General features: G+C 35.7%; 1 protein-coding gene across 3 annotated transcripts; it reads right to left on the minus strand.

Moving 5' to 3' along the window:
• Positions 1–84: 84 nt before the first annotated feature.
• On the minus strand, positions 85–10,338 carry LOC122077376 (probable serine/threonine-protein kinase abkC). 3 transcript variants are annotated; one of them, XM_042643315.1, is made up of 7 exons: positions 10,079–10,338; positions 7,821–7,928; positions 7,613–7,708; positions 4,252–5,590; positions 2,360–2,629; positions 1,419–1,574; positions 85–671 (listed from the first exon to the last, which is right to left on the minus strand). In XM_042643315.1, exons 3-7 carry the CDS (start codon positions 7,618–7,620, stop codon positions 552–554), a joined length of 1,893 nt encoding a protein of 630 aa, XP_042499249.1. In that variant the 5' UTR covers positions 7,621–7,708; positions 7,821–7,928; positions 10,079–10,338; the 3' UTR covers positions 85–551. The 3 variants fall into 3 exon arrangements, with proteins under 3 accessions (XP_042499249.1, XP_042499251.1, XP_042499250.1); XM_042643317.1 differs by lacking the exons at positions 7,613–7,708; positions 7,821–7,928; XM_042643316.1 differs by lacking the exons at positions 7,821–7,928; positions 10,079–10,338 and having other exon boundaries at positions 7,613–7,793.
• Positions 10,339–14,779: the final 4,441 nt, after the last annotated feature.

Genomic DNA, 14,779 nt, shown 5'->3' on the forward strand with positions numbered 1-14,779 from the left:
AAGCCCGAGATAGAGCCATGTTTTGAAGACATACCTATGGACTAAAATGTAGACAATGAATAGAGAAAAATAAAGTCACCAAAATTTACATATTTTCTGTATCACCCTTTTTTATTGCTATTTCTCCTGAATTCTGTAGTTGAAATCAAATAGTACAGGTCAGAAAATAATAAAAAAAAATCATGAATAAATGGTGGAACAAGCTTCTTATCAGAACTGTTGTCCAGAGAAAAAACGGAATAGATAGTAATAAAGTCCAGAGGGGTGAACCCGAAAGAATGTAAATGCCTCGTCAATCTTCTTCCTGTTACTCTCAGGTTTTTGCCAGCTGTATTGGCTTTTGTCCACCTTGTGTACTTCCTTCCAATAGAACTCTTCATCACTGATTAAAAAAAAAAGGGAGGGGGGGGGGGGGGGTTTACACCCAAAAAGTTGAACATAGAGACTAAATAGCTACACCAGAACTGTAATTTCTCTGGACCACAAGACGTATCTTCTTATATTTTGAATTGTCAAAATTGTTGGGAAGAACAGTAAGAGATGAGATCCTCTCATGGAGCCATCAATCCTTCAATTGTATAGGTCAGAGATTCTGCCCAGTCGGCTCTGAATAGCAGAGTCTGCAGTGTACGCATAACATCATATTCTGGATCGAGCTTTCTCTGCCAGCCCTGCAAATAATTAGACAAATAAATAAAAAGTTAAAAAGAGCTCAGTAATTTGAGTAAGTTATAAATCTCTCTTCCACCTTATCTATGGATGATTTAGAATATGCTCCCTCCCCCCCCCCCCCTTTTCTCTTTTTCCCCCCTTTAGGAGTTGGCAATAGCTTCTTTAAAATGTGAAATGATCAGCTATTCCAGGAAAGCAATGTGCCTAGTGCGGATTCACCACAATCTGTTGATCAGGTAATTTATATCTTTGTTCATTCTTGATAAGTAGTATTATCATAATCTGAACAAATAAACAATAAATTCAACTTCCTCAATGTGATGTTTTGGATTTTGTCAGGTAACCTTCTTGAAGTTGGGGCAGATATTGTAATGGAATTTAATCAAAACCAAGGGAATCACTAGCATGTTGCAGAGATTAGTATTGGACTGGTGATGGGTTTCAAATGACTAGGTTTAGAAACTCAGTTGAAACCAGAGTCGCAGTGAAGGGAAAAATATCAGACACGAGAAATTAAGGCCCCATTTGTTTGATGGAAAAAGGTAAAAAGGGGTGGGAAACTTGTACTTGCTTCCCACAAACTATTACAAATATGAGTGTTTGGACAAACAGGGTGGGAAATTTACCAGACAAGTTCATTAAATGCAATTAATATGACACTCAACTTTTTCCCACCCACTTCATGTGACTTCGGAACTATTTATGGAAAAGTTGATTTGCATGCATATACAGTATTAAGAGATTACCTCGAGAACCAAAGTGGTCACCATCACAGTGCAAACATTGCCATCAATGTTAACTTTATGACGCCGAACTTTCTCAAGCAATTGCTCAATGCATTCAGCAGGATGGACAAAATCGCCTTCTGGGGTACCCCAGAAATCAAATGACTTTTTCACTTCCTGTAAAATAGCATATTATGTGAAAATAAATATACAAGATACCTAGAGGCAGATTTTTTTTTTTTTCTTTTGTATTACACCATCCAATAACCCAATAGAATGGAATGCAACAGGATTTTTTGTAACTGGCCCTAGACTCTGAGGATAATGCTTTAATGACTGGTTTATTTGGCAACCTCAGATAGTTGACAAGGAAAAGATGTACCAACAAACAAAATATAGTAAGATGGAATTGTAGATGCTCTACAAGAGGGGTGTCTGAAAAATCCTATTCCGACTCTGAAATCTGCACCCCGAATAAATATTTTCAAAAAGACTAGGATTTGACATAACATAAGATTTCACAATCCTACTTTAACTTTCAAAACACACTGTCCGAAAGAAGTAATACAAGAGATTGGGATTTGACGTCATTTAAGACTTCATAGCAGCCACTACATCTTTATCAGAAAAGGGCAATAATGAAACCCTAAATACTTATTATTTCATCCCATGCAAAGGTTGAAAGAAACCAAACGCTGATCAACAATTAATGTAAAATCACTTCAAATTTGCTATAGATATTAGTAATCCTCGCCTACTGTGAATTACCATACATTGATCACTTGCTAGGGAAGGTTGGATAAAGGGAAGCTTAAAAGAAATGGATGATGGTAGTACGTAAGGCAGCCAGACTACACTGCCAATTGGTCTTCAGATGAATCAAATTTGTGAAACAGTTTGCCTCCTTTTCCTATTAGAACTAAATACCTGACATCACAGATGTTAAGCAATGGTACATATACCTCAATGAAGGCCTGTGGATTTGGGCAATTCTGTTGTTTTGACAATCTGAGTGTACATTCTGCAGCAGTGCGACCATCTCGAAGTGCAACAGCTTTAAAGAACTCCAGTAAATTCACACGATCACTTTTAGAAAGCTCAGCAGTCATGCCGACATCAAGGAAAACCACGTGAGGCTTGGATTTGAAGAGCCGTCTACGTGAAGATTTGCTCTGAGCTACTCGGACAAGAATATTTCCAGGATGCATGTCTGCATGGATAAAATTGTCCACCTGAAAAATACAATATCTTAGAAGTTAGAATCATGTAAGCCTACGCAATAGCTTGAAATATGTTCTCAGTTTCTAGGAAATAACTGGAGATTTATAGATGAATCTAGACTATTCCCAAAGAGAATAAATAAATAAAGGAATCTAGCGCTATGAAGTAAGATCAAGGTCCTCTCCCCCCTCCTTTGGCATTGGGGATGGGCCATGTGAGAGACAGAAAAGAGTGACAGAGAGAAAGAAGGTAGAAGTTAGTCCATCCAGGAATATCTCATTCCAATGGAGGATTAGATCAGCTAGGTCCATAGCAAATAATTAGTGAACACAATAGATCACAAATGTATATCCAACCATAACCTATAACACCCTTGACGTAGTACTATTTCTGATTACACTGTTTTCAGCTTCAGTGGAATCATAAATTATCACAAGGTAAGAACCCCGGTTGTCTCTTTGCACACATCTTTATTTTCTTTAAGATCAGTAGGCAAAGGCATTTAAGTAGTAGCTTAGGCAAATGGCAAGACCAACTTCCCAAAATCCAAACATAGGTCAGGCCTCATTTCTATCCACTAATTTCTAATGAAGAGAAGCCCAGCATAGAGTAATGTCTTCACATCACAAAATCTCACCCTAATGCCATAGCTATAGTATGCCCTTCAAAGTGATGGGAGATTTTTCTGAAACGACTGAAAGGTCCTTTTAATGAGAGTCTGCCTTGGCAAATGGCCTATTTTGCAATGTGTTGCAGTCTGTGGATGAGATGGAATAGGAGACTTCCGAAAAACATGCATAGAGTTTTTAACAAGTTCCCAGCTTTGTTGGGTGTACTATGAAAGATTGGGTATTAGTAAGAAGTGCATTGAACGAAGTTCCAACCTAATTTACCCAAAAAAAAAAATTCCCAACCTAAGATTGGTGCACATGTTTCTCTGCCCCAGATATCAGCCTAATATGAAGAGAGCCCGGACTTCCGTTTATTTTTTTGAGCCTGTGATAAAAGACGATACAGTGCTTATATATAGTTCACATCATTATATACTAGCACTTGGAGCTGCAAGATTTTGAAGAGATGCACAGCTTTTATTTTATGGGGGTGGCAGTGTGCATGCCAGCGGGCGGAGGGGGGGTTTACATTTGTCCAGTAGGTTTGACTTGCATTTTTTGGTCATGTGCATACAGCCATCTCCAATTGTGCCATTCTAAAAGACTGAATAAAATATGTACTATCACCTTTGCATCAAACTTTATTAAAAAATAATTGTGGAAAATGTTTTGATTTTATACTCTAATGGCTCTCTAGGCATCATATATTAAGAGATCCAATATCTTAGGCATACGGAGAGAGCTTCTTACATGGGTTCAAAATCTAAACATGGCCACTTATGGGGGAAAAAAAAAAAGAAAAAGAAAAGAAAAGACCGACCAAGTAGTTCAAAGCACCCTATAGTATCAACAACTACATGGAAACAATCAACTTCAAATGATAGGCATGCAGTGATGCTAGTGTTTTGTCAGTAAACAGAAAATAAGGTACATTGAATATATATATATATATATATATATAATTATTGTCAACTTCAAGAGCACTGTATCATCAACAAAGCAAAACATGATGAAAACTGTACCAGAAGCATCTTCAGAAGTGCATGCGTCCCAATGTGAGCAAGCGCGCTTTTAATTCGATCATTTCCTTCCAGCTCATCAACATAATGGGAAACACATTCTCCTGGCTCAAAAGTCTCCACCAAGACAGCAGGATGCACTAGCGGATACAAAGGTTTTGGGAAGGATACATCCTTCCAACTCCGAAAGTTATAAATAAAACGATTCAAATGGGCAGCTTCTCTTGCAAGATCAACTTGAGACATCATGAAAACAGCAAACTGTTGCACACTTTCATCCAGCCTCAACCACTTCAAGGTAGGAATGAAATTTGAAATTTTGGCAAACAAATTTATAATCATGAAATCCCTCCTAATTGCATCAGCAACACCAGGATGTCTAACTTTCACAGCAACTACAGAGGGCTTGGTATGTTTACTGTGGTGTCGAAATCTCAACGAAGCTCTATGGACTTGGGCTACACTTCCAGATGCTAAAGGTTCCTCTTCAAAATCTTCAAAAATTTCTAGAAGCTTGCGACCAAATGCTTGCTCAACAGTTCTTTTTGTATAAGCAAAACTATGTGCTGGTGCTTTGCTGTGAAGCTTTGAAAGCTCAGTACAAAGATCTCTAGGGAAGAGATCCGGTCGTGTAGCAGCCCATTGGCCCCATTTTATGAATGCTGGACCCGCTTTTTCAAGTGTAAGACGGACAATATGAAGCCACACTTTCCTAAACTCAACACCAAAAGAATCTGAAAATGGCGCCATTGCTACACTAGGGGAAAACAAAATTGCCAAAAATATGGACCTCAGAAATAAAATAAAATGTTCCAAAACCGAGAACAAAAATGATGCCATAAAAACATGCCCATCCTGTGCATGCATGTACAAAGTGTTCCTTGTTGGGAAGTACTCCACATCTGCACAAGCTTTCTGTGTCCATGCTACTTCACCAAGAACAAAGGAAAAAACACTAGGAGCAATAAGATGTGATCTGGTCAGCGCCAAGCTCACAGCACAGGCAAACCTACTTATTGGTGGAAATGCTGGGCCGCTGTAAGAACATAATTTTGAAAGCCTATTCCAAGCAGTGTGAGCATGACATGTCAAAGCATTACTTGTTGGCATGGTAGAGAAGTTCTTGGAACAACTACTCCTGTATAAATTGTCCTTTGCTTTGTACAATGAAAATGAAGCATTCCCTCTACTCGAAAATTTGTACTGTGAGAATAATCTGCAAAAGGAGCAAGGTAATCCAACCATAACAAGTGCCCCATGTTTATTTACTTGTGGATGGCTAGCTTTCTGGTTTCCAAGAAGGGAGTGTGAAAGCTTCCTGGTGTTTCGAAATACCAAAAACCTGCATTTCAGAACAAACGCATTAATCCTCTAGCCTGCAGATATACAAGAAATCTGCGAGTAAAAAAAGCTGATCCTGAACTTCATTAGACTCAAGCAAACATGCCAATTCATAAGGCAATCAAATATACTCAGCATCTCTGAATATCATAATCACTTGAAAAATAAACTTCATTATTATTCAACTAAAAATATGAGTATTCTTTGACACAGGAACCCGGGAAATAGAGATTCTATTTTCATATTCCGTATGAAAATGTAACAACAGTTCTGAAGCATTTATTAATAAGCTAAGGAAACCATCCTATAGACATTACTAAGGGACCAATGGACACAGGGAAACATTGTAGTTCTAATCCAATAATATGAAAAGCATAAGGAATGAGATAAAACACCAAACAAGAAGAATTTCACCCAAAGAAAAAAAGGATATCATTTTTTCATCCAAACTATCTTGTTTCTAATGAGTGCAATAGAGAATTCATTTTTCTACACTTTAAATAGCCCTATCTAAAAGTTTTCTGCCTAATTATATGGGAAAAGAGTGGCACAACGCCACTGTGTCAGTGCCTGCACAACAGGCAGATCTTATGACTGTTGATATCCTAGGACATAATCTGCACCATTAATTCTAAGAGAAAGAAAAACTAAATTTTACCCTATTTCCCTGATCTCTCCACCTGGAACTTCCATTCTACAGTGAATCTTCCCTTCAACCTGGATACCCCAACATCTTTCAGTGAAAATTTTGTACCATATGAAATACATTATTTATAGAATTCGATTGTTGCATTTGTCTATTTTTTGTATCTTAATAAAAAGAAAAAATAAAATATTTATATATATATATATATCAATACATTGAAGCAAATGGGTCCAATGTTGTTTGAAAATATGTATGAAATACATAATCGATTTTTTTTTTTTTTTTGGGGGGGGGGGTTGGGAGATTGCATATAGAGTTGATTGCTGCACTATCGCTATTTTTCTGAGAAAAATTTTATTTAGAACAAAATAAAGGTGTCTTTTTTTTTTTTTTTTATGGATACTTTAAACCTTGGTCGCACTATCATCAGTTTGTCGACTGGGGCAGTATTGCACATATGTTCGGTCTGTGCACAACATCTTGGTTGCACCTTTACCTGAGACCACTTCCAACTCTTAGTTTGAACTAACTCGTAGCTCTCTATGTATTAGTAAATATAAGAAACATCATTCTTCATATATAATCAGCTGAATGCAATTAATTGGCATACTTCATTCTCCTTTTTATACATATATATTTTACATATTCCTTATTTATAGTGCTCGACTCCTCAAAAATATCCTTAGCATTTTTTTAAGTGTTTCTTGGTCATTTCCATGTGTATCTTTAGCATATCTTGTGTCTCCCAGATACGATACGATATGTTTCTTAAAATCACCCTTCCAATACGACACCCGATACCTATACCGATGCTTAAAACCTTGTTAACGGCCCAATTATTTGCCACATAGCAGCTTCGTTGGCAACCAAATTTTATAGTCACTGTCAATGTACCCATCAGTAGGAAATATTGAGCTTTGAAAACTAGTTGCAAACTAAAGTTTGCAATTTCTGTTCAGCTGTCGGAATAAAGGTGAAAGGCAACAAATTGTGAGCTACATGGATAGGAAGAGAACTTAAACTTGATATGTCCCTAATCCATGAGTGTACAACCCATTCAATGGTTGATTTTCCAAGACCAGTCCTCCACGTGGCTCAAAATGGTGGACCGTCATGTTGCATGGACTATATACAAGAGGTTTTCCTCGAAAATATTAACAATGACAAGACAAATAACAGACATCTGCATGAGCACACAATTATTTTGTCCACACAGTGACTCAAAAATCTATAAATAGAACCATGAAAAGACCAAGCAGCAACAAAAACTGAGGATTCAAAAACTCTTGGGTTAAAGGAGTGGAAAAACCATCCATAAACAAGACACAAGGAACTACAGGAATTGAAAATGAAACTTTTACAAAAACAGCTGCATACCTTGACATAGCGTTTGCTCTTAATCTGTGCAGTTCTGGCTAAAGTATGATGTACCAAAGCTATTCCTGCTGGCATTTTCTATCCTTCTTGCCAAAACTAAGATTTTCAGAGAGTGGGAAAAGATAGAGGGAATGTTGATGCTCTTAGTTAACTTGAGTTTCAGAAATAAGCCAAAAGATTGAACTTGGTCAGCCAAAAAATAACTTACAATGAAGTTTTCATTACAAAATGATTTTAAGTATTGTCCAATAGTCTTGCTTGAAGAAGTTCTTAACTTCTTATAGCAGCTGAAAAATCACCAGAAGAAGTATAACACCTAAAATAAGAGAACACATGTACATTCAATGTTACGACAAGTCGACAACCAATTTAGAGCACATGACGTAAGAGTTCCAGAGGAATATAATGAAGAAAATTTTGAAATAAATCTAAAACTATAAAGTAAATTACAGGCTTATTATCTTTCCTTGATTTGAGTAACAAATTAAAAAATAATAATAAATTAATAAATCCAATGAAAATTTGTAAAAATTAATTCCACCACTACATTCAAGAAACCTAATATTCAAGTGACCAGAGAGTAAATGCAAGCTATCATGCATCAGCTTGTAAATAAGCAACTATGAGGTCAAAGCTGTTTGTTTTTTCAATCCCAGTCAAAATATTCTCAATGAAACAAACCCCATCTCCTGTTCCATGGCCTCAACAGCATTGCTAGGTGCAGATACAGATATCACACCTACGATCCAACCAATTGGGAGAGAATCAATAGATTCTTTTTCGGGAGCGTTTCATCCTTCCTGAACGCAGCATACAACTCTCTGTTGTTCTGCGCTCTCTAAGTGTGCTTGTTCCTCCCTTCTTCCTTACCATGGCAAGTCTTATTCTGCAACAACGAAAGTACCTTCTCACTCTTTCATATACTAGGGGATTTCACTTGGAAAATTCCTTCACTATGAATCACGAGGGAATGAGTGCAAGATAGGTTATAGGAATATAGGATATGTTGAACCTTTGCCAACATAAGTAATGAGAGGAGGGCCGATTAGATGCTGTGAGAGAGAGTGGAGATCTGGCATTCATACCCTTAGATGAACTCAAAAGTGTTGTGGAGCACTAGCGGAGGAAACATGCACTAGAGAGAGAGAGAGAGAGAGAGAGAACTACCTCAAACCCCCTCAAAAATTAAAATAAAATAAAGGAATCTGAAAGACCAGCCTCCAAAACTCCTTCAACAAACTTCAAAGAAAACCAAGGATAGCTACGAACACAAAACCCATACAATCCTGTTGGGCGGGAGGACAATATCATAATTCAGTTGGTTGACAATTGTTCGGTAAAAAAAAAAACATTTAAAAGGAATCAAAAGAGCAAAACAAAGACGGATACACCCAAAGTCCAAAATGAGTACAAATAAATGTATGCAGACATACGGGAATTGAGGTAGACCTTCAGTACGACTTTCTACCAATGTCTACACATTAAATCTCTTAAGCACTTAAAGAATCATGCATATGTCCTCAGCATCACTTTAACAGACAATAGTTCTTCCCTTTAAGAATATATGGGCAGTTCTAAGAAAATTTAAGTTCATGGACAATGTAGAATTAATGAGAGTTCATTTTGGATTCAGTCAATCCAACCCACGTTGAAATAAATAGTAATAATGACTCAGATCCCTATCAAAACCAGCGGAATTCATCTCTAACAAAACTTCTCAACACTAATCCCATGGATTTGACAGATATACCAATATAAGTTGAAAGATTAAATTCTTGATGCAGGTATGTTGTGGAAGAGTTGAGCTAGCATCAAATTCATAAATAGATAAAATAAACCCAATACAACAAAACAAAATTTGCTAATGCCATTTGACGGAAAAAGCATGAATTACAGCATGGATTTGTTATACCGGTAAGACATCCCAACCTATGATCAAAATTCAAAAATTCAATGGAATACAGACAACAATGTTGATCAATACTGCATCAGTTTATGGAGGGCGGACCTTGGCACAGCAGTAAGGTTGCTCCATTGCAACCTAGTGATTGCTGAGTTCAAGTCTGAAAACAGCCTCTTCGCAAAGCGGGGTAAGGCTGCGTACATTATGACCCTCCCCAGCTTTTTTTATAATCAAAAGTCCTTGTGAAACGCTGAAACTTCCCTTACAGTTTTTTTGGTGTTTCTATCCCAATTAGTTCATAGGTCGAATGAGATTTTTTCTATGAATATAAGGATCATAAGCAGTTTCCAACACCACCCAAAAAAAGGAATTATACGATTAACCCATTTAAACGAAACACGAATGAACCCATTGGAATTCTAAGATATACAGAAGAGGATTAGTGAATCGATTCAAGTCGTTCGAAGATGAATAATCAACTAAATTTCCAAAAACTAGACAAATCAAAAAAAGATTAAACAAATAAAGCCCGTAAAGGATGAGGGAAAACAACAAAAACTAACCCGATTCGCCTCTCCTTATAGCTAGCAGTCCGGGACCTCTTCTCAAGCTAGCTTGATTCGAGACACAATGAAAGAAGCGAAAAGGGGCCAGGTAGCGAGAACCTGGAAAGAGAGAGAAATTTTGAATTTAATCTGATGCTTTCTTCTCCTCTTATGAACTGACGGTGTAGGAGTCCCGAAGTCCAAGGTAAACGGAGGTTGAAGAAAAGAGAAGGAGGGGCAGAGAGAATTAACACGGAGGCGGTGCCGAAACACGGAATGAGTACTGTAAACCCTCCTAAATTTATTATGGAAAAATTACTTGATTACTCACTTACGAATTTCTTTTACAAAATTATCCATCAAAATTTTCAATTAACAAAAATATTCAAACTTAGATTTTCCTTTACAAAATTACCCATTTAAAGTTAAGTTAACAAAAATACCCAAAATTGTGTTTAGATTTATAAAACTACCCACTCAAAGTTTCAATAATAAAAAAAAAACATGATTATATGTGGAAGATGAAGACTCATTATTTTGGGTAGTTTTGTAAACCCAAATCTGATTTTAGATATTTTTGTTAACTGAAACTTTGGGTGGGCAGTTTTGTAAATTCAAACCCAATTTTGGGTATTTTTGTTAACCAAAAATTTTTGTGGGTAATTTTGTAAAGTGAACCCAAAAATGGGTAATTATATAATTTTTCCATTTATTATTAATAAAACGGATCGGCTATACCCAAATCCGACCCTACGAACTTATTTTTATAAAATTATTTTGTTTGATGGGCTTGGTTGTTACCTTGTGGGGTCACATGGCCCAAACCCAATTGCTTTCCATCCAGGTGGATAAACTTTATTAAGTAATTATTAAAAAAAAAATCCCGTGACATTAGATTTTTTTTTATTTTTGGTTAAGATTAGACTTATTCGTTAGGTACCATTATTTATTAAAAGGTAAATAAGTAATGGCATCTGTTGACACGTGGCTCCGCCGCTCCTGTCAAATTTATGATCCTTAAGTTTCTTAAAGGAAAGGCAGAAACAATGTAGGTTCATAGATGTCTTCCATTAAGAAAAAAAAAGCTTTGCCCTACAGAAACAAAGTAGGTCCATGGAACTTGGATAGTCAATGGAAACGGAGAATTACTTGACTGAAGGGTTCAAATGATGTGCAAAGGTATTGAGAAACATACAATAGGGGTATAGCGTTTATGATTTTAGATGGATGTAGTTTTTCTTCAAACATGATAAAGAAAAAACTTTCTCCTTAATCAAGAATCCAATTTGATATCTCGTTTCGATCATATGACTCATCTTGCATTACTCATTGTAGTTTAAAATTATTAAAAAATTTATGTTTTAATATTTTTAATATTTTTATTATATTTTAACAAATAAAAATTGCTCAAGACCCTCTTATTGCTAAAATTATAAGCCCCACTTGACCTACCATGGTAACCAATGTGCAGTTCATAACTTTGACACTTTGCTATTCACTATCTTCCATAAGTTGTCCTATGTAGAAGCCCTTTCAAATGGCAAATGATAAAGGATCCAATTTCTATTCACCCATGGTAAAGGTAGAATCTCTTAATCCATGGGTCTCAATGGTTGGCTAGGACTCTGGTAACAAAGTTAATGGTATTTTAGAATTCATACAATAGAGGTGCAAAATGAAAAATGACACAAAAATGGATAGATTCTCTTCCCCACAAGAAGAAAAACTTCCCCCAATGATAAAATATCTTAGGAAACTTGATATGCTAGTAACAACATCAATTCTTACCTACTAATTAAATTTTTTATCAACTAAAATATTTTAATTCACCAAATTTCCTACTTATATAATAAATATCTCTTGCAAATGTTTGCCATTTGGTACATGGCACTAGGTCAACTATAAAAGAACAAGAAATAGGTCAACTATGAAAGCATTAAAATGGTTGGAGGGGTCGAAATGATATCAGTTTATTAAGCAATATAAATTTAATGTTTGAACTTAAAAACTCAAACACATTAAATTGACCGTCTTTTCTCATGCTTTCTAATGTGTTGTAATTTTTTTTTTGTTTAAGACAACCATTGATTTGCTTATGTATCTACATTTTTATAGAACTTGTTTTTTATTGTTTATAACAAAATAAATATTTATTTGGAATTGAATCTTATTATTATTATTATTATTATTATTATTATTAAATTCTAAATCCCCTCTAAGAAAGCAAGAGGGGCCCAAGGCCACACTTCTTGGAAATCAATAAATTTTGTGCAAACCAAACACCAATGTACTTGAGAGGAGTTGATCAAGTGACCAACTCTCAGGTACCCCTCTGAACACTACATCCCGCCAGGCCAAGGCCCAATGTGCAAAAAGATGTGGATACTGCCTTATATATTTATACTCAGTTCCAAGTCGCTGAGACCATTTCTTTAGTAAAGGATAACTTGGAGTCTAATTGCTAAGTTGCAAGGGGAATTTAAAGGAAAGTGAAGTGAAATTTTATTACTTAAAAAAAAAATGTATGTAATCATTACCCCATGTGATGTTGAGGATAAGTCCTATTACCTTTTCTATGAGCAATAGGAATATTAAGAGACTAATCAAAAGTGAGGGGAAAAGTTATACCTGGAAGAGAAGACTCATGATCAAAGAATAGTGGAGTAGCAATGGTAACACGAGTGGTAGTGTCAGTTCTCATTTTCTTATAAGAGAATACTTGTGTCACTAGACCATCCTATGTTTTTTGGTAAATCTATGGCTCCCTGAAGGGAAATCTCTTCATTTTGAACCTGTGGCTCCCCTTGAATAATAGTATCGTAAATTTAAGGGCAATAAAGACGTTTCATGTTTCATGTGAGGAAAAGAGATATAGACACAAATGCTATTGTACCCTGCGCAAGCGGCTCAGATAACCTTTTCACATTTTAAAATTTCAATAAAACCTTAATCACACACTATCAAAACCCTATTCCAAACTTTAATAAATTCAAGGACAACAAAAACCCAAAAATACACTGCAGAGCACGGCTCAAATAAAATTTTTACCTTTTAAAATTTTAATAAAACCTTAATTGAGTACCTTAATCACACACTATCAAAACCCTATTTCAAACCTTAATAATTTCAAGGACAACAAAAACCCAAAAATACACTGTAGAGCAACTATTTTCAAAATTTTGGTACAACAAAATCCAAGGAAGTTGCAGACGACCTCGTATAAGCTGAAAAAATGCAAATGAAATGAGATCAATAACAAAAAGACCGTCAAAACCCCACTATTTTTGTCTCCTCTTCTATTGTTTCATGTGTACCTACTTTCAATCGATGAATAACTTCTGATGAAGAAATGAAAAACACCTTCAAATCATGCAATATAGGACTCAGAGAATTCTTTCGATACAGCGAGAGAGACGAATGGTAGAGTAGTAGTGTAGCACTCACACTCTCATAGTTCAATTGAATATCAAGATTATAGGGATATAGGAAAAGAAAGGCGGTGATCTCTTACCCCCTGAATAGTATTAGAAAGTTTTTGAAAGTTAATGGTTCAACTTAACATTGCCCACTTAATTAGTATTTTGAAATTTAAATTTGTTGCTTACAGTTCATGCGGTGCCTCATGCCTCATATGTAACCTTTTTCTTATTTGAAACACAAGAAAGATCAAGATTCAGGAATATAGAGTTCCATACTCCGCGCCTAAGCACTTCGATAAAGGGTTCGATCCCATGCAAGATTATAAATCTTAGTTCCATCAAGATGAATGCCAATTCGGATCAGATGTATTGGATATATTTATATCTAAGAAATATCCATGATATTTCTATTAACTCTAGTTTACATTTGAAAATTTTTATTGCATATTATGGAAGGTTTGTTATAAAGCTTTTAAAGACTGGAGGACCAGATTAGATTCTCGACTCTTGATCTACTTCTCTTTTAAATTTCTGCTACTGTTTGTTGCTACTTAGTTAAAAAGTTCTCTTACAAAAATCAGATCCACTTTTTAATATCTTCTTGATCAAATGCACAAGCCCAAAAACCTTCAAAATCTAAAATTTGATCCTTTCAAAACTCATTCATTCCTTAGTATTCTCCATCAATTCAGAGGAACAAACCTCCATAATTTTTAAAAGGGAGAGGTTCTTTGAGCAAGTGGCATAGAGAAGCCCACTATGAGGTGCATTATAAAGGTATTGTACATTGAAGGGCAGCAAAGACATTTCAAGTGAGAAAGAGAGATATAGACACATACACTATTGTACTCTGTGCCAACAGCTCAGATAACCTTTTTCACCTTTTAAAATTTCAGTACAGCCTTAATCAAGTACCTTAATCACACACTATCAAAACCCTGTTCTAGACCTAAATAAATTCAAGGACAACAAAAACCCAAAAATACACTATAGAACACATATTTAAAAAATTAAAAAAAAAAAAAGTTACAGCAAGGTATAACCCTTATATTAAACCAATGTTCTTTGAGCAAACGGCATGGGAAGCCCACCTATGAGATGCAATAAAATGGTATCGTATATTTAAGGGCAACAAACACATTTCATGTGAGTAAGAGATTTAATAACAACAAAAACAAAAAAAAGACACTATGGAGCACATATTTTCAAAATTTTGGTACATCAAGGTTTAACCCCTATATTAAACCAAGGTTCTCTGGGCAGGCGGCATGGGAAAGCCAACCTATGAAGTGCAACAAAA

Source organism: Macadamia integrifolia, chromosome 4 (assembly GCF_013358625.1).
Source record: "Macadamia integrifolia cultivar HAES 741 chromosome 4, SCU_Mint_v3, whole genome shotgun sequence".
In the NCBI taxonomy this organism is placed as follows: Eukaryota; Viridiplantae; Streptophyta; class Magnoliopsida; order Proteales; family Proteaceae; genus Macadamia; species Macadamia integrifolia.

What these genes read in the sequence shown, in the direction of transcription:
- LOC122077376 (XM_042643315.1), bottom strand. An exon ending in CACTTCTGAAGATGCTTCTG is followed by an intron (nt 2,630 to 4,251) that starts GTACAGTTTTCA and finishes TGTATTTTTCAG; the next exon opens with GTGGACAATTTTATCCATGC. An exon ending in TGACCACTTTGGTTCTCGAG is followed by an intron (nt 672 to 1,418) that starts GTAATCTCTTAA and finishes AATTATTTGCAG; the next exon opens with GGCTGGCAGAGAAAGCTCGA.